Genomic DNA, 21,078 nt, shown 5'->3' with positions numbered 1-21,078 from the left:
CAGATGAGGTGGGAGCCATGGTGGAGCTGGAAGAGCCATCATAAAACACAAAATGGAAGTTAAGTGTTAATAGCAGCTGCTGGTACTATGAAGTTGCTACATCAGTAGCTGAACTGCTTAAGCTGAAATTGGTATTGGAGAGAGAAAATTCTATCTTGCTTAAGCGCCACTATTATTATAGCCTTTGTTATAGAAACAAACCAGCATCTTAATACAATCAGACAAAAACAGAGATTCAGACCTAAACAGACTCTGGCATATCTTTTGGATAGAATAAAATTTTTAATAGGATACAGACCAAAACAAACAAAAAGTTACTTACAAAACAAGGAAAGCAAAAAAGACCTAGACACACCAGTAAGCCAGTAGTAGTCAGCATTAACAGTGCCCAAATTCTAGTTTCCAAGATTCTTCGCTAAAAGAAATCAGGATGCGAAAAGAAATCAGAAATCATCAAGAAATGGCTAATTCCAGGTCTGAGGCAGGAAATACATGAGGGTACTTCAAAAAGTTCATGGAAAGATTTATGTTATCTTTCAGTTCCATTTTTCCATGAACTTTTTGCAGTACCCTTGTATTAGTCCATTTCTGTTGCTTATAACAAAATACCTGTAAACTGGATGACTTATAAGAAAACGAAATTTATTTGCTTACAGTTTCTGAGCTGGGAAGTCCAAAGTCTACAGAACACAGCTGGTGAAGGCCTTGATGGTGACAGTACCGCAGGGGTCTCACGTGGCAGAAGATGGTGGAACAGAGAGAGCAAGAGAGACTAACCTCCTCATTCACTCTCGTTTTAAAACCCTCAGAACCACGCCTATGACAACCATTTTTAATTCATTCACTACAGCATGGTCCTGCAATCTAATCACCTCTTCAAGGCCCCACCTTTCAATTACCATAATAGTATTTCCCACACTTTTACTACTGTCACAGTGGGGGGTCAAGTTTTGGGGGAACACTCAAACCAAGGCAACCCTCATATAAGATAAGCCTTTATTGTGCTGGTAAATGATCAAAATCAGACTTGTGGGGTCCTGGAACCTAAGATGGGGCAATCTGAACCTCAGAAATAAATGACAGTGAATCAAAACATCATATGTCCTTCCCTCTCTGAACTACATTTCAGGGTAGCCAAACAGGTGATAAGTTTTTCTTTATAGGAGAATTCAAGCTAATGAACACAGAAGGAATGATAGAACTAGGAAATCCCCATCTTGTACTTCTTAATGAAATAATGGGTCATCAATTAAATTTGAAACCATGAGAAAGATTTATGGAAAACTTTATAATGAAGGGTTCAGGCCAATATGGCCTGAGCCACTGATCAATCTTAGCAGCACTAAGTAGGACAACCAGACATTATATGTTGCTATATGATGCAATAAGATTGGACCACTAATGAAGTATCCTCCACAAACATGAATCTCATCAAACCTCTAGATAGAACTTACCAGTTTACATGAAATATGAGGGATAAAGGAATTAGTTAACCACCACCAAAGAGCTATAAGCCAAAACTAAAATGTGGGATGTTCCACAGGAAAACCCAGTTTCTCTAATAAATAATAGTATAAGGAGGGAAACTGTTATTGAATAAAACAGACTAGAGACATAATAACCAAAGGCAATGTATAAATTTTATTTGGATCCTGTATTAATTTCCAGAGACTGCTGTAACAAACTGCCACAAACCTGGTGGCTTCAAACAGCAATTTATTCTCTCACAATTCTGAAACCAGAAACCTGAAATTAAGGTGTTGACGGGGCTGCGTTCCCTGTAAAGGCTATAGGGGAGATTCCGTTCCTTGCCTCTTCCAGCTCTAGTGGCTCCAGGCTTCCTTGGCTTGTGGTAGCATTACTTCAATATCTGCCACTGCTGCTTCTATCTCAAAACCCCCTCTCTCATAAGACACATGATTGCATTTAGGGTACACCCAGATAAAGATCTTTTTTCGAGATCTTTAACTTAATCACACCTTTTACCATATAAGGTAATTTTCTTTCTTTGCCAAGTAACATTTACAAATTCCTCATATTAGGATGTGAACATATCTTTTCTGGAAGCCCCATTCAGCCTATTACATATCCTGATTAGAATTTGGTAAAATATTTCTAAATGATCAGGGAAATTTAAATATAAGCTGAGCATTAGATGATATTGGCAAATTCTTTTTTTTTTTGGACCGGTAAGGGGATCGCAACCCTCAGCACAGTGTCGTCCGCACCACGCTTAGCCAGTGAGCGCACAGGCCATCCCTACATAGGATCTGAACCCGCGGTCTCCGCGCTCCCAGCACCACACTTTCCCGAGTGAGCCATGGGGCCGGCCCAAATTCTTATTTTTGATAGGTGTGAACATGACAGGTTTGTTTTTCCTTTAAGTTATTAGTTAGGGAGACATTCTGAAGTATTTAGGTAGTCCTGAATGTCACAATGCCAGGGTTTTGCTTTAAAATACTTCAGACCCGACCATTCCCCAAGGAAAAAAAGATAAATAAAGATTAGCCACATTTTAATGACTGCTGAAAGGGGCTGATGAGTACATAAAAATTCCTTGTACTATTCTCTCTACATTTTTTTTTGTATTTCTTCAAAGCCCTATAATAAAAAGTTTTTTGTAAAGCAGTTGAAAAAAAGATAAAATTGTCCACTAAGATGAGACATTAAATCCCTTAGAATGAACTAAAGGCCTACTCATAAAAAATGTAAACCTTAAATCAATGGAGATACAAATCATTATCCTGTGCTGGAAGGAGTAAATGTCAAAATACCAATGGGTGATTTTTTTTCTGAATCTGTTTTGTTTTTGTTTTTGAACCCAGAAATTTTAATTCTAAGAATTTCTCCTAATAACCCAAACATTGTGCAAGATGGTATGTCCAATAATACTGGATTAAATAAATTATAGCCATACACTGGAATTTTATGAAGCAATTAAAATGACGACATCAGTATTCACTGACATGAAAATATGTTCAAGACAGATTAAGTGGAAAAGGGGTTATATAACCATACATATATGATTCTATACTTGTTAACAACAAAAAGTATATACACACATAAGCATACATGCCTGTTCTTTCATACACACATGAAGGGATGGGGAAAGGCCAGGATATATACCAAAATGTTAATGTTAAGAGGTATTAATTCTGGGTGGTGACTTTGCAGAATTCTTACTTTTTACCTTTTATTAGTATTTTATTTTTCTCCTATGAACATCTATTACTGATATAATTAAAGTATAAGAGGGGACAGGGTGGTATGGTGGGACCATAGACTTTATGATCATCATATGCCCTTAAGGAAGGCATATGTGTGTTGGGGGTGGGGGAGTGGAAGGCTTCCCAGCATGTATTTGAAGTATATGCTTCCAAGAACTCTATGTTGCTTCTGGCACTTTCCAAAATGTATTCCATAAAGCAGTTCCATTGGTGTCTCATAGAAAAGGGCTCAATGTCCAAGATTTGGGAAATGCCAGGTAAAGACATAATTCATCAGTACAAAACTTATAATGTTTGCTATGTATCCCCAAGATAAAAGGACATATTCATTGGGCCATAGAATCCTTTGTTTTATATCCTTTACAGAAGTTACAGGATAGGAACTGCCCTGGTTAGCTCAGCTGTTGAGCATGGTGCTGATAACACCAAAGTGCAGGGTTCAATCCCTACATGGCCAGCTGCCAAAAAATTAAAAAAAAAAAAAGTTAAAGGACTTCTGCTTAGCATTTTAGAATATGCCAATGTAAAAATCCGAAGAATAAAAATTGTTTACACCACATTTTTCCATCAAGGGTTTGAAAGCTTCCAGCATGTTTTCCTAGATTTAGATGGATTCATCTCAAAACAGTCTCACATTTATTAATATATGTTTTTGGTCTCAAGCTTTATAGTTTTAAACATAATTTGCATCTTTCTGTCAGGTCATTTAGAGCAGTGTTTTTCAAACTGTGCATATCTATCCATTAAGTGGGTGGAGAAATCAATTTAGGGTCACAACCCACATTTTTAAAACTGAAATAAAACTATCAGAGTATAGTAAGCATAAGTACTATTTTGTGAAACTTTAGTGTCATATATAATCAAATATAATCCTTTAATTAGGAAAATTAAAAGAAAAAAATTATCAAAGCAATACAGCCATCTAGATCGCCAACTTACAAATGAGTTAAGTTTCAAAAGTTTGTTTGAACATCAGATGCTTGGAGCTTTTTCTCAAAGATTTTTCTCAAAGTTTTTTCTCTGTTACTAAAGTTATCACAAACTTAACTTTCTCTATATTGCTGATTTATTGTATCTGAGGTTCACTATTTCTCCAAGGATACATTCTCTGCACCCACACCTTGATCCTAGCACCGGGCATCTCCTCACAATGCAGGCAAACATTCATCATAAGACACGACAGTCCCCAAGTTGTGCTTAGGATTTCAGAGGAGAAAAAAAATCAGAGGTTCTAATATCCTTAGATAACTGAGGTAGTATATGTGGTTCCCAAGAACATTTTCTTCCATATGCCCAAGTCTATTTCCCTCCCACCCCATCCCAGTTCTGGTACAAGGTCACGCATGAGAAAGATACTTAATCACCAACAGTGTGTATGTGTGTGTGTGTGTATGTATACACACACACACACACACACACACACATACATATACATATATATGTTTTGCTTGTTTTTTGGCAGCTGGCTGGTGTAGGGATCCGAACTCTCGACCTTGGTGTTACTAACAGGGTGCTCTAACCAACTGAGCTAACTGGACAGCCCCCAACAGTATATATTTTTAAGGAAGATTACCCACTGAAAAAGGTCAATAGCTCATTGCACCTTTTTTTCAGGTCCCAAACTACTGCAATTAAAAAAAAAAAAAAATCAGCTAGTCTGTTAGTAGTAGGTTATCAGAACTGACTAACATTAGTGCCACTAAAGTTGGTATACAACCCCCACTGCTAAATTTGACTGGCTTAAAAAAAGAAAAATCACTGGCTTTAATGTTGATAATTTGGTACTGATAAAATCAATAGCTGTTTTTCTCACCTGAACACTTCTTTCATAAACTGTTTAAATATACAAATTCTATTACCAACAAGTTTCTTTGCACCAAGGGAGACCTGTCAGTGCATAGAGAAGCATGGCCTATGGTTTCTCGCATTAAATTCAGGAATTTGGGGTCAAGCAGAAGGCCTTACTCCAGATTAATACACTGCTCTTATCAATTTCATTATGTCCTGGAAGGTTATTAAGAGCTACCCTTTTAATGGAAAGCTCAGTGAAAGCTGCTCTTAAGAAGCCCATCAAATACTACATTAACCCCCAGCATCATCCATTTGGGCAGAATACCAACTGCCATTCCTAACAGGATATACTTAACATGGAATAAATCTTAACCAAGGTACTAAAAACTCTCAGGTGAAACACAGTGATGCCCAGTGGGAACCAGGCTTTTAGTAAAATGCCGATCCAGTAAACCTCTGGCCCTTTTTGGCTACGCCAGATGCCTGACCCCAGTACTCACTGGCACAGCTCCAGGAACCCTGGGGAAGGAACAGGGGCTGCAGGAAGGGTTCTCTCTGCAGCCTAGGCTGGAGGGAGATTTAGTACAACTAACTCCCCTTTAATCACCACCTAATCACATGGCCTCTGGTCCGGCCATCAAGTAGGCACAGCAGTTTCAATCCACATCCCAGGCTCCAGGTCCTATATACCAAGGCTTTTACAAGTCTCAGGGAAAACTAGTTGTAACAGCTACAAGAAGGATGCCTCTGTCACCAGGAGCCTGAGCCCTCCAAATGACAGACATGTGGATTCAAAGCTAACGCATGCCCAGTAATTCCAGTTTTACCTCTAGCTTTTATGTACCAGAACAAGTTTGGGAGGTTTAAGTAGGGAAAGGGTTAGAAATCATTCCAACATATACTTTTCAGGTTCTGCCAGATGACCTTTTATTACATCAGAAAAGCAACACTAGGCACTAGATCTTGCAAAATATGTTCTGACCAACTCTAAACTTTCTGAAATCAAAAATGCATAACCACATCTGTAAGATTTTTAATGAACAAAAAAGTTAAATACAAACTTCATATGCAAAATAGATTACTGTATAACTGACAACCTCAGAGCCAAGTTTTCTTCCACAAATTTTAGTGGGGGTGGAGTGGGGAGATAATTTTAATGAATATAAAACTTAATTTTGCCTTAATATATAGAAGAAAAAAAACTCTGAGGAAAAATAGCTTTAAGTTGAACAGTATCTTCTGAAATAAACAGCTCAGGCCAGCCCTTACAATTCTGAGGTTTATACTCAACCAGATCTGGGATGAAAATAAAGATTTAGGGTTTACAGTTACTTCAAATCCAGTTTCAAGAGTAAGCCAAGTCACCTTATTTCCAGAAAGGGAAGTCTCTTTAAGATGACCACGACACTCTTCTGAAGACGCTTGGATAGCCAGAGTTCCTTGGCCACAGTTCCACTTTTCCATAACACTGTGCCAATGCTGTAGTGTCAAACTTCCTCTGAAAGGCAACCAGAGCCCTATACCACAGCATTTTCATTTCTCCCGGCATTTTCAAGCCTCAAAAAACAAAAACCCTCCAGCTTCAAGTTGGCAGTTACTGCTCCAGCATTAGAGAAGTTAATTAACATTTCCTCCTCCCCCAATGATTTCCCTCCTGGTCTTCAGCGGGGAGTGGAAGCTTAAGTAACATTCCTTTTAGAAATAAATATTCAAACAAGTAATTTAGAGTTAACTATAAAAGAGCAGCTGACAATGGCCACTGCTCATTATATTTGCAAATGAATGAGTGAACAACACACAGAAAAAAAAATTCACAAAATAAATCCTGCATTTCCCACATTCATAGGGAAAAAAAATCTTTAAAAAAAATAGTAATTAGCGTTTGTTCTTATGTGGGTTGAATAGTCCAGGTCTCTGAGCAGGCACAGCCTTACAAACAGGGTTGCAAGCAGCCCTCTGCACCCCAAGTCAGGACTAGGGTGCAGTGAGACCTTCATGCACTTTTGACAGCTCAGTACCTGTGAGAGAACAGAAGTGATGCAGGGACTTTTTAACCCACAATGCATGAGGTATATGGAAACATCTGTGAAAGAACCACCAGCAGCTTGAGGGACCAGGCAGGACATTCTCACAGCAACTGCTGATGAAGGATTTCCCACACCATCTTCTTCCGGAAGAGAGGCATCTGGTGCTGCAAAGAATCACAAACAGCACACACATTATACATTAATGTGCACAGTGTCACAGCCTGCAGGTGTAATTGTGTAAATAAAGTAAGATGTCTATGTTCCTGTTGGGAAAATAGAATAGTCAGGTCCCTTGCCTCAGGCCTGGCTGGGGGTGGTTCAGTAAACAAATTGTGTGTGTGCTGGTGGAGTTGGTGCGCATGCAGAGCACCACACTTTGCTGGTGTCTGCCTTGGGCTTCCACTCCGTGCAGCCATGCTTTCCAACCTACAGCTTCCAAGGACCTGTTTGCCAATTACCTAGCTCGTAGACCTGCGTGTGAAGGGTCTGGTGACCCAGCCTGGAAAGTGAGGGAACTGGTGACCCAGCCTGGCGTGTCAGGGGTCTGGGGACCCAGCCTGGCATGTGATGGGTTTGTGACCCAGTCTGGCCAACAGGCTTTAGGGGTCTGTGAGCTCCAGACCCAGCCCTAGCTCAACAATTGGCCCAGTCGGTGCAGGATTACAGGCAGGTAAAAGAGCCCGACAACTGGTGTAGTCGTGTAGCTTTACAATTGGCCACGTTGGCAGGATTCCAACATTAGCAGAGCGCCACAATTCTTTATGCAAGCCTTGACATTTTTACATCATGGCACATTCTTATAAAGCCATAAAAAAGGAGGTTTATAATGTTTATAATTACATGATATGTACTATAAGTATTTTTACATGTTAAGGAAAACGAAAGCAGGATGCAGAATTATATAGTACAGTACTAACTTCACAATAAAAACATGCACAAAAAATGGAAATATCCATGTGGTGGCACAATAGGTAACTTTTCTACTTATATGTATTTTCAAAACATTCTAAAATGAATATATTCTGCTTTTATATGAGAAAAATACAAACTTTAAATAAAGAAAAAAACAAATCTATAAATTTCTTTCTGCTCTATCAAATGCTGTACATTGCCAATTCTGTTCAAACAGCAACTTCCCCTTTGAAATCTCAAGATGTTATTAGGTTCAGAGAACAATTAACTCCTTGCTATTTAGCAAAGTCATAGAATGATATTTTGCTTACTACATTATTCTGCTTTAACTCATTATCACTACATAGGTTGATTTTCAAAGCAGTAATAACACACAGACTCTAAAATTACCTGTAACTCAACTGTCATTTTTTGATGAAATCTGAAGTTCACATTCTTGAGGGAATCCTAATTTGTCATTATAAATAGCTGGATATACCAGTTTTCTATAAACTAATGATTTCCTACCTGGGCGGTAGGAAGGGGGCTAAAAAGTCTTAACACAAGATTCTTAAATTATTTTAAATAGTTCAAAATATCCAGTAAAAAGTTACACATTTATTTTTAGTTAAACTGCTGAGACTAACCAATAAGTGCCTTTATTTTAAACTGGAGTTGTATTAATTCAGTATGGGAGCCTTAGTTACTTCATGTTGCTCAAAAGGTTGGAACGGGATTATCAGTCCTACTGCTCAATAAATGCAGTTTGTTTGGTAGACAACATCTATCAAAATAAGGTCTGTTGATGAAAAATACTTTGTAATGTGTGTTGTTCTCGGCTGTAAAAAGGTTGAGAATCCACTGTTAAAACATAAATTCTCAAGAGTTCCCAACATATTTGAGTTTCCATTCAAATGGAGAATGAAGAAAAGCCAGAACAGAAAGGAAACGCAGTATTATTCACAATTACACTCAGACCTGCAGCATAAGTTCTCACAAGGCCTGATTTTCCCTTGCTGTTACAAATTCTGACATGCCTCCTTCTTTGACTAAAAATATCAGTAATATACAGGAACCAGTGTACACTGGGGTTCAGAGATATGCAAATTGTCCCACTGTTCACAAAGACTAAGATAAGCCTAAGAGCAAATGAAATGACAAATCCTAATGCTGCCAAGAGTAAGGCTATGCCCAAGGTTTACAGCAATAATACTAGCAGCACAGCTACTATTACTGAGAGCTTAGTGTGCCAGGTGATGGCAAAGCACTTTGAGTTTATCTTGTTTAGTAACAATTAAGTGGAAGGAGAGGGGTCTTCACTCACCTGTGTAAATGTGATAGGTTTGTCCCTAGAAATATAATCTGCATATTTACAAGTAAACATTCCACAATCACTCCCATTCAACTGTTGAGGAATCTCCTAAAATTACAAAAAAAGAGAGGGGAGGAAGGGATAAAAAATCATCAAATACAACCTTCTTGGACTTTTTCTAAATACCACTGTGGATAAACAGTATTAAATTTTGGACTACCCGGTTAGCTCAGTTGGTTAGAGAATGGTGTTATAACACCAAGGTCATGGGTTCGGATCCCCATACTGGCCAGCCACCAAAATAAATAAATAAATAAATAAATAAATATTAAATCTAGTATTGTACTCACTCACAGACACATACACAGACAATTAGTCTTATTCTATGTGGTACAAAACCCCTAACCATGACATGGAGTATGTGACCCATAGAAAATGTTTCCAGAGGAAGGGAGAAAAAGCAAAGTGAGAGTTCCATCTCAGCTCTCATTCACAGAAACTAAATTGAAAGGAGGTTTATTACCAAGAATAGGAATGCTAGTCAGAATTATTTCAGAAGAGTTTATAAATTTTTAAAAAGGCTAAGTGTGGATCAGTTAGAAATTTAACTCCTCTTCACTAGCCAAGAAAATCAGACTACTACTTTGGAACCCCACAGCTTCAAGTGGGACAGAGAAAGAAGCTTCTAGATAGGCTTTAACCAATTAGGATCTTGCCTTGATTGCTCAGTTCTGTCCCGAGGCAAAAACAGAACTTGCTGCAAGCAGAGCTAAGAGCATCATAAGCCAAAGATGATAGACTCCAACCCCACGTGAGGCAAGCTCACACATCCCCAGGCCTGTGCTGCACCGCACTAATCTTGGCCAGCCCTTTGCACACTTTGGTGGTTAGTCATAAGGAGCACAAGATGGTGAGAGTATGGAGAGGCTGATTCCACTGCTGGAAAACACTTTAGAGAACAACAGCTTGATTTTTATTCAAAGAAATGCAGGTGATTATTGTAAAAAAGAAGATTGTTTGAACACACACACCTCCCATACATACGCAGGTACCTCACGCTTTTCTCCTGAGCCCAGCAATTCTCACAGTGGACAGAACTACAGACTCCAATATACAAAGGAAGAGAATTTGTTTTATTTGTTACATTTCCCATACCAGAACATAGTATTCATCCTAACAGACTGTTATACCTGTGCTCTCTCCTCTGGATTCAAAGCTTACCCTTTGAATTATTCAATTTAATTACAATGCTTTTCCATAAAGGTGGTTGAGCCATTACACATAGGTTAGGGCTAAAATTGAATTCATGTAGCTTACTTTAAAGGCAAGCCATCAGGATTCAAAAGAGGAGCATTTTCAAATTCTGAATAAGATGCAAATCTGGCAAGACACAAACACATTCACAACCAGCATACTTGACTCCTGATGACCATGGCACGGGACCCTTAAGACCTAAATAAACAAATTCCCAGATAAATTTTGGATGAGAACTTTAAACTTTCATTAGCACTAATCAGGAAAAGTATCTAACTTGAATTCATTGGAATTTTTACCCCCAATTCCTTGAGAGATGTGCTAGCATATAGTCAACATTTACATTTGGAACAAGAAGATCAAAGCTAGGCAAACATCTTGGTTAAATTAACTGCTAAAGATTTAGAAGCAGGTCATTCTTAAGATGTATGCTTTAGGAGAATGCATGCCCAAGGGAGTGAGTGAGAGGAGGAAGGAAGCCAAGACTGAATAATATGATACTGTTAGTAAATGAACCAAAGAATTCAAATATAGGCGATCATCACTTACATGTGGTTTCATGCTATAGTGGGTCCACTCTAAAAGATTCAGGTCAATATTTCTTTTGGCCTTACTTTCATCCTGTAAATACTGACTAAAAAAAACAATAAAGAAATAAATTGATGAATCATAACCATTATGGTTACAAAGGGCTTTTGTGATGTTTAATAGATGTGCTATTCTCAAATCCATATCCATTAGCTTTTTTTCTCTTTTGGTTTTTTAATTTTGGGTTTCTTTTCTGCTTACAAAAATTGTGCATGCTTTCTTAAAAAAAATTAAAACATATAAAATACTGTAAGAAGCAAAAGACCCCCGTAATAACCATTCCAAAAGTAATCTCTATTAACAGTACTGTATATTCTTCTAGTTTTCTACCCCACCCCATATACCCTATTTAAAAACATATACTTTATTCTATTTAAAAAGAACTTCATTTACGACTTACTTTTTCTCACTTAAAAGTAGATATGAAACAAGACAACTGGCCTGGACTGTTTTAAAAAAAAAAAGCCTCTGTCATGAAAAACAAAAAAGGCAAGAAGACTATTCTAATTAAAGAAGACTAAAGAGACATCAGGAACATGCATAAGCCCTGATTGGCTCCTGGATGGGGGGTAGAGGGAGACTATAAAAGATACCTGCAGAAATTAGAATATGGCCCATATATTACATACTGTTATTAATTTTCTTAAGTGATAACGACATTGTGGTTATGTAAGAAATTCTTCATATTCTTAGGAGATATATACTTAGGAGTGATTAATTTTATCCACATTTCCAGAAAGTTGTCAAGTTGAACAACCCAGACATCTCAGTTTTCATCCTAACCTGCATATAAGGTAAGCCAGTGTCAGACCAGGGCGTGCACTCTCAATGGGAGCAGTATCGCCCCCAAGGGGATGAAAACTGGATCTCGGGAAGCAAAAAAATCTTAGAATGGTTTCTAGCCCTCTAAAGCTAACTCAACTAACAAATCATTTCTTAGTATTATTTTCTCTTGTTATAGAGAAATTAAATTAATTAAAATTTTCTCCTGGGGGGAAAGTGATAATAAGAAAAAAAAGTTGAGACAAACTGGACTAGGGGCATCAGGAAAGGGAGTGGGCCTCAGATACCCACAAGAATGGAACCTATCTTACTGAAGAAAAAAGTATAAATGTAATAAAAGTACGGTTTTAATATATCCTGTTATAAGCAGCATAGCAAACTATACTGTATAATACTAGTATTATATGTATGTATGTGTGCACAATTTACATACATCTTACACAGAACAGAAGGAAATACCACTTTATAAACAATAAAGTATATCTTATAATTTAAAAAAATTTCTTCTCGATCCTTTTTATTCAAGATACACAATCATAAATAAAGATTCACTTAATAAGTTCATTTATCCTTACTAAAAAGTTAAAAGTAGGAAACTGTATTTGCTTCCAGTGAGCAGAAAATGTTCAAAATAGACTCATCATACTGATATGCTTCCTCACTGTGGAATTCATGTCAACCCTTTATGTAGCTAAGAAAGTGGCCATGCTTCCGGCCGAGCCTGTGGCGCACTTGGGAGGGGGCAGCACTGGGAGCGCGGCGCTCCCAGCGGCCGCGGGTTCGGATCCTATATAGGAATGGCCGGTGTACTCGCTGGCTGAGTGCCGGTCACGAAAAAGAAAAAAAAAAAGAAGGTCACGAAAAAGAAAAAAAAAAAGAAAGTGGCTATGCTTTAAAAACAGGTTGCTGGGCTGACCAGTTGGCTCAGATGGCCAGTGAGCGCACTGCTGTCATTCCTATATAGGATCCGAACCCGCAGCGGGAGCGTCCCAGCGCAGCACTCTACCAAGTGCGCCCAAAGCACGTTATTATAACACCAAGGTCAAGGGTTTGGATTCCCTTACTGGCCAGCCACCAAAAGTAAAATTTAATTTAATAAGTAAAAGCAGGTTTCTAATTACTATCTGAAATAGTTGCCTACAAACCATATACTTAAAAAATTGCTCCTGGTTCTATGATATGAACCCAACTATCATGGAAGGCACAGAGATATTATTAGTAGGCTTAAGAATTTAGAGGACTGATACTCCCCAGCTAACAGTTCTTTGGAACATTAAGAGTAATGTTTTCAATTCCAAAGAAATCTAATTCAAATCACAGGATTCTAATAAGAAATATTTTACGTTAAACACATGACAAACTTGTTTTCAAGTTTGCTACTAAGCATGACTTCTCAGTTGAGATCAGACATCGGTTATTTTTAAACAGAAAAATGGATTCAAGTTAAATCCTGAATAACCGGGAAGACAGCCTTAACTATACATTAGACTACCATCCACAGACATTCCTATGATTAAATAGAAGAAAGATCACCTAACAAGGGCATAAGGAGGCAACAGTGAAGTTTTTCATTCTTTACTTACAGGAGAATCTCACAGATCCTGTGGCCTTTTTGTCCCATAGAATCCAGATATTTAAGACACTTTTTTCTTAGGTCTATCACCTAAAATGGAAAAATGCAACATACAGAAACGTCTTAAATATAACTGGAGTGAGAATTTTATTTCCAAAAAGAAAAGCATCTTTTAAAAAAAAATCAATACATGTACCAACATGAGTGAATTTCTAAGATGTATGTTTTCAGTTTAAAAAAAAGAAGGGAGTTACAAAATACCACAGAGGATATGAATTTAAAATTACACATTTCTATTCCTAGAAACTTATTCACTAAAACATTAATGTTCCTCTCAGAGTGATTTTTTTTTTTTTTGCTCTCTTCTTGTACCTTTACTTTTCTATAATAAACCTGTACCATCTTGTAAACAAAACTAAAATAACCCTTCTGTATATTAAAACTCTTTCTTGTTAAAAATGAAAGCTCCTCAAGTATAGGGACTATGTCTTCTAGCTTTCTAAGCTGCTCAACTCAATAATTAAGAAGGGACGCTGCAGAGTATGCCTGTAACATATACTATCAGCCTTTCACTGGACAGAAATGGGTAGCCTTCATTATTTAAAAAAAGTCTTTATCCAAATTCCAACAATAGACTCTCTCAACTCACCACCAGGCTCCAATGTACCTTCCGATGAATAGGCACCAGAATAAGTTCTTGTTCAAAGAGATTTACCCCTTTGGTCCATCTTTTCACTGCTTGATAACCCCCAGACTTTAATTTAGGATAGAAGAAAGTACTAAACACATGAAGTGCTGGATAGCCTTGCTTTTTATTTCTTTCCACCAGAAGATTCATGTAAAAATTAATGACCTGTAAAATATCAAGAGAGTAAAAGTTGGAACATGACAAGTATATTACTGAAACTAAACTTCTACCTGAGTTAGGAAGAATTAGAAGATTCTAAAAAAAGGGATATAAAAAAAGGGGGGGGATAAAAGGACTGCTTATAGCAGAAGACAGCGGAAAAATGATCAGTGCAAAGTGGGAGGGATTACAAAGGAAAGAAATGTACTTTTAGGCACATGAGTAACACTTAAGAAAGACACAAGAATCCCAAGGAGAAAGTCCACACAATAACGAAAAGGTGTATGTAACTGTATCACACAAAAGATAAGCAGAAATATTAACAGGAGGTGAATTTTACTATATATAAATTATACCTTAATTTAAAAATATTAACTGCAAGAAAATACACCAAAATACTAGTATTTTGTTTATATTTGAGTGGTGGCACTTTTGAAGAATAGAATTTTTATTTCACTTTTCCTGCATTTTCCAAATTTTCTCTAATAAACACATTTATAAATAAAACAAAACATTCTTGTTTTAAAAGAATGTGTTTATAGGTAACTAGTCATGGGGGAAGGAAGGTAAAGGGAGAAGATACAGGGACTGAGCAGTTAGGGAAAAGACCTACTGAAAAATTGGCAAGAAGAACGAAGAGATAGCTTTTGCTAAATGTGTAAGGATGTAAGACAAATTAGGCAAATTTTTGCAGTTATCACTCAAACAAAGTAAAGAAAAAACAGTATATATATAGTGATCAATGTATACCTTTATTACTGAAAATATAAAACAACTCCTATAAGAATTCATATAAAATAAAGTATCACTTGCTGCTTCCTTCCATTCATCAGCTGCACCCAGGGTTTATAAAAATGTCATTGTAAACTAGTGAATGAAGTGGTGGATGCAACTAAGCACGGATGCAGAAGAGGGAAATACTGCAAATTAAAGGCAAGAGACAATCAGAATTAACCATCCTTTAAGGTTTAAGAGTTTTTATTTTAAATAAAAGTTGCTGTACCAAATGGGTACAAATCACTTTGGCTACAGATAGTAAACAGTTAAACATAGTGATAGTCAAAAGGAGTGGGAGGGGGAACAACTTACTTCATCATTGAGCCAGTGATAATTCTTTAAGGTCTGGATATCTCCTCGAGTAATTCGCAATTTGAAAGCACTACTTAGGATCTCATCCTGTGGGCCATGGCCTAGGGCATTACTGATTTCCTTTTCCATGTCCTGAGTTAGAAAGTCCAGAGGTTGCTATTTTAATATAGAACTACTATCAGATATTGGAAGTCTGAGACTGAAAAAAGTTTTTCATCTCTGTAACACCTGACCCTTAAGAAAAACATACTATCAAAGACCTACTAAATTGCAGTATAAAAATATTTAAACTTACAACTACAAAGCAGTCTTACTAATGATTATAGCAAATACTGGTTCAACTATTAGCTTCTGGAGACAATAATTTAGTAATAATATTTACATGTAAAGTATGGTCTCAATTATCCCACTACCATTTATTGAGCACTATGAGCCAAGCATGATGCTTATGGGGAAGGTATTATCACCATTTTATAGAAAAGAAAACTGAAGCTCAGAGAATTTATTTTACATGCTCAAAATCATATGATTATTAAAAGGCAGAGCCAAGATTTCAACCCAGGTGTGTCTAACTTCCTAGACTTTGCTCCCTTCATAATACTAAAATCCTAATTTACCTCCTAAACTTTTATTTTAAAACATCAAAATAAAATTAGGACATAAGAGGGATCATACTACCCGTTTTTGACATAAAGAAAACAAGCCAAAAGGCAGAAACTGGGAAACCAGGCAGCAACCTGGGAACTGACTCCTTATAGAATAGATGGCTTCGTTATACTAAAGAACTGTGCAGATAAATGCATATTTAAGCTACAAAATTGAATCTATAAACCCAATAGAAATTATTTTCATCTGAATATTTTTACTACTGCTTTTCCCAACTGCACACAGTTTTGCTATTTTATGGATCTCTCTACCTATATGCCCAATATATGTTAAGTGCTCAAGAGATATTCACTGAATAGGGCTACCTACCACCTACTAATACAACAATGGAGAGGAAGCCAAGATGTGAATGCACCTCAATTATAATTTTAACTACCTAAATTGCTTGTTTTCTGTAAGTTTTTATTATTTTCAAATGCAAATCAACAAAAGGGACATTTCAGTAAACTATAATCACTTGAAAAAAACTGCAATGAACTTATTCCTAATGCCAAACCTATGCTATGTAACTCAACATGTTTGAAGGTTAGAAAAAGAATCTACAAAAGAATCCATTATATTCCAAGATATGTGATAATCATGTCTACTCACATTTGCTGAACATTAATCTGATGATCCCTTAGGCCACCTTCGTGGGTCACTAATGATCAATGTAACTAAAGTGAATGAAAAAACCTTGGGCCTGTTTTTTTTTCAAACATTTATCCCTAGCCTGAAGAAAGTCCTCAAAACACAACGTTCATTCAAGTTTAGGATAACTGAAGTTACTTAAAAACATGACTCTTATTCTGATCAATATAAGAAATAATACCTCTGTAAGTTCAAGGAGATCATCCATTCTTCTGTCCCTGTCTTTGCCTAAGCAATTCTTTTCCTTTGTCTCAAGTATTGACATTTTCCTCCTGAGTAAGCCATTGCTTCCACTGCCCAGGCGGAGTCGGGCTGACACTTCTTCTGATAGATCAGGCTCCAGCTGGTGTCCCCTCCTCTGATCAAAAAAGTTTCTATATTCTATTGACATGTTTGATACTTACAAATATAAATACACATTATACATGAAATACAAAACAGTGCCATTAACAAGAGAGAAAAATGAACTAGCAAATCTCCCAAATGAGTATAGCAGACTTATCATGTCTGCCTGTCCCTGTAAGGGGAAACAAAAAAAAACTCCTGAGCTAAGGCTCACAGAACACCTCAATTATAAACCATGAAACCACTCACCACTTTTCCTGAAGGTAGCAAGAAAAGTATTTTCAGTTCTCTTATCCCAATTAAAAATAACGTGGTTAAAAGACATTTTTGAAAAGTTTCAGGGCCGGCCCGTGGCTCACTCGGTAGAGTGCGGTGCTGATAACACCAAGGCCACGGGTTCGGATCCTATATAGGGATGGCCGGTTTGCTCACTGGCTGAGCGTGGTGCTGACAACACCAAGCCAAGGGTTGAGATCCCCTTACCGGTCATCTTTTTTAAAAAAAAAAAAAAAAGAAAGGTTTCAAAAGGCAGAAACCATGACCTATAATGCCATCACTCAGAATAAACCACTGCTATCCTTATACTAAATTATCTTGTTCTACTTTATTTTTTTAAAGTAACTATATATTATAGAAAAACACACAAAACATTAACGGATCACTTAATTGTTGTAAAATGAACACCTATATAACCACCATTCTGGTCAACAAATAGAATTCTGCCAGCACCTCAGAAACCCTGATAAGACCCTTCCCTATTATAACCCTATGTAACCCTTATACCAAATTTAAGTCATCTAGTAGGTAAGCTATTTTAAAATTAGGAAATTTATTTAGAAATGGAGCTTTGGACTAGAACCACATTAGTACAACTAGTCAATACTCTTCAATCTAGCTAACAGCCAGGTCTACTAGTCCTAGGAAACCAGCAACTGCTGGCTCTTCCACAGGGTCCCGGAAAGCAGTCTTTGAGTTTAGCAAGGATGGAAGCAGGATGTAGTCCTTATCCAGGTTCCAAACACCCCCCACTCTGTCCTCTCTCAGGCTTAGTTCCCTTCATCTTTTGGCTTTTTCTTCACAGGTGAATAATGATAAACACAGAGGGCTCCACTGTCAATCACTGGGAATAGGAAACATTAGAGAAGGGAAAGTTCTAACTTATGACTTAAGACTGTGACTTAGCCTTAAGACTAATTGTTATGAGGAGGTCTAGTGGGAGCACACAACCTTGACCAAACTGATACTAACAAAAAGCAGTCCCCTAAACTTTTGTATTTCTATGTAACTAAAATGTGAAATGACCTAAAATTCAAGTTTGCACTTAATTTAGGAATATATTTATTTCAGAGTGGTTAGTAAAATACTTTGCCATTATTAAAAATATTGGCATTGCTATGGAGATCACCAGAACACTTATTCCAATACTAATACATAAAATGTAAAATCCAATTAAGCATAGGATTGCCAATATTTTCAAGCAAATCTGAAACCATGACTCTGAAACCAAAGTCCTGAGCATTTCATATCTTTCCGAGAGATGTATGATTTTTAAAAAATTCTCCAAAAGAGCCATACAACACCGATAAGGGCTGTTATGGAGGCATGTTGGTTTCTCTTATAAACAAAGGTAGCTACTGCATAGAGGTGAAAATCTAGCAACTCAGAAGGAAGCAAGAAATTGTATTCTTCAATGCTTGCTGCTTTTTTAAAAGAAAACAATAGAATTAGCAATCAAAGTAATATATACCATTTTTCTTATTTTTCATGAGTACCAAAACATAAGTCAGGTGAAAGAGTAAATAGATATACAATTTAACTAGGGTTTCTACTTACATTTTCATTTTCAAGTCTGATTCCAAATGTCTTCTCTGTATCAGAAAATTTCCCCTTTGAACACCTAAGAAAAAAATTAAGAGCACTTAACAGACTTCTGTTGGATGATTTTAACTTGGTTCATACTAGACTAGTTTTAGAAATAAGATTTAATAATTTGTTATCGAAAATTGCCTTGAATTTATATAGTCCTCTAAACCAGAGGTCAGGAAATTTTTCTGAAAAGGAGTAGACAGTAAATATTTTAGGCTTTGCAGGTTTTATGGTCTCAGTCACATCTTCTCAACTCTACCACTGTAGTTTAAAAGCAGCCATAGACAGTATGTATATTAATAAGCATGACTGTGTTCCAAAAAAACTTTATTTTACTCACAAAAATAGGCAGATGGGCCAGATTTGGACCATGAGCCATAGTTTACAAACTCTGCTATAAACTAACTATCATCCAAAATCCTAAAGCATGCAGAATTGCCTTCACTATTCCTATATTAGAGATAATAATCACTAGAGATGCCCACCCCACCGCGCTCCTAAGAAGCACCTGCTTCTCCCAACTCCTGATGCTTAGAAGGGGCACCCATCCCAAGCTAGGAGGAGTATGTGACACAAGAGCTACCTATTTACCCATATATGCTGACCAGCTAGCAGAGCTAATGAGAGCTCACTAATTCCTTAGACCTAGTTACTCATAAATATAACTTATAAAATAAGAAAATGTATATTAAAAGAAAACCTAGAATGAACTGAATCATGTACCTCTTTTCACTTCTCATTGGACATAGAAGTCCCCTTGTTTCAACAACTCTATCTGTGAGGATGATAAAGAAAAGATTAAATGTTTCCTTTACTAATCAATCATATAGACTGATCATCAGTTTCCAAAGCATCAAGATATTCATTTACATTGAAATGCTAAAATGAATTCCAAAGACACTAGCCACATTACAAACTAACTTGCCTAAAAATGCATAAATCTCTTTGTTCTTTAAACATAATCTTTAATGTAAACTGTCTAATATCTGCTCATTTGGTAAGCTATAATTCAGTGTTATTTAGTGGACAGTTAGTGGAGAAATATAAGGAAATGAATATTAGGAATATAAGTAAATTAATTTTATGCTTATGAAATATTTACTACTATATAGGAGCTAGAAATAATAATTGAGAGGCATTTTATGAATGTACTTCATCTTGAAACAGTTTTACTAAATAGATTTTTTATTGGGTAAGTCCCTCTCAATGCCTTATGGTGTGACAATGTTTTAAACCTTTGTATACCATCTTCACTTGTATGTCAATTTTCAACTTCATATGCACACTATAATATGAACTAAGGTCAATATATCAAGACAGGGCTAAATCTGGGAACTCACATTGTTTTGGAACAAACTGAGTTGTTCTGACTCCGTGATTTTGCTCTTCCCCCCAGCCTTTGGTCTTTAATGGGTCCATCTGACTTCTTTGAGAACTTAAAAACACAAAAAGTGAGGAAGATCAAATACAAAAGGAAAGTCTATCATAAATATTCATTACCTCTGTCCAGCAAGCTTCTGGATCCAAACAGGGGTAACTGATTACCCTGTAACATCAAATTACAACAGAGAGGAAGCAACACAGTACCATCTGGGACCAGGGTAAAAGGAGTCTAATTCTGATTCTAGTATTTCAGTCAAGTTAACTAACCTCCAGTTTCTCTATGTGTAAAACTGGATGTTCTCAATCCCCAGTGCTACACCATGACTGAAAAATCCCAGTGTGATAAAATTTAGATTAAAAGATGAAAAAATTTAAACAATGTATTTAAATGGATTCTAAAACAACACATTAAAAGATGAAACATAAAAGAGCAAAAGTCTGAAGATTTTACTGATATGACAAAGCCAATAAATAGTTCATTAAGCATACTGATGCTTCCAACAGCAGCTAGTCAAAATGGAGAAAATATTAATATTCTGATTGACTACACTAAGAGAATTAAAAAAAGAAAGGTCAGAATCAAAGTTAAAATTCCCAAGTAATTTGTTATTTCTGCATTCAACAACCTATATAGGCTTGTGACTTTTTACCTTCGACTTTTTGTCACATAATTTCTGGATCTCTGTGCATTCTCATATCACTTGTTACAGTTATCAAGTGTACCTCAATCCTGAGCTCACGCATATTTTGTCTTCTTTTCACAGGCAAATATAAGGCCAGACATCACCTTCTGCCATTGTCGTCTA

At 36.7% G+C, this 21,078-nt stretch overlaps 1 protein-coding gene across 4 annotated transcripts in view; it reads right to left on the bottom strand.

Annotated features, from left to right (window-relative positions):
- Positions 1–5,920: 5,920 nt before the first annotated feature.
- Positions 5,921–21,078, bottom strand: part of SENP2 (SUMO specific peptidase 2) — a 29,007-nt gene continuing 13,849 nt past the window's right edge. For 2 of the 4 annotated variants that reach the window (XM_063097954.1, XM_063097975.1), the window contains 10 exons: positions 20,230–20,324; positions 19,613–19,664; positions 18,857–18,920; positions 16,860–17,036; positions 15,383–15,538; positions 14,096–14,299; positions 13,457–13,536; positions 11,052–11,136; positions 9,261–9,356; positions 5,921–7,209 (listed from right to left, as the gene is read on the bottom strand). In XM_063097954.1, the coding sequence (XP_062954024.1) occupies positions 7,147–7,209; positions 9,261–9,356; positions 11,052–11,136; positions 13,457–13,536; positions 14,096–14,299; positions 15,383–15,538; positions 16,860–17,036; positions 18,857–18,920; positions 19,613–19,664; positions 20,230–20,324 (1,072 nt within the window). In that variant the 3' untranslated portion in view covers positions 5,921–7,146. Of the gene's footprint in view, positions 7,210–9,260; positions 9,357–10,279; positions 10,353–11,051; positions 11,137–13,456; positions 13,537–14,095; positions 14,300–15,382; positions 15,539–16,859; positions 17,037–18,856; positions 18,921–19,612; positions 19,665–20,229; positions 20,325–21,078 lie in introns of those variants that run through there. The other 2 variants (XM_063097959.1, XM_063097966.1) reach the window with 2 other exon arrangements.

This window comes from Cynocephalus volans, chromosome 1, assembly GCF_027409185.1.
Source record: "Cynocephalus volans isolate mCynVol1 chromosome 1, mCynVol1.pri, whole genome shotgun sequence".
Lineage (NCBI taxonomy): Eukaryota > Metazoa > Chordata > Mammalia > Dermoptera > Cynocephalidae > Cynocephalus > Cynocephalus volans.
The sequence above is the reverse complement of the archived record's forward strand: the minus strand, read 5'-3'. Positions and strand labels throughout refer to the sequence as shown.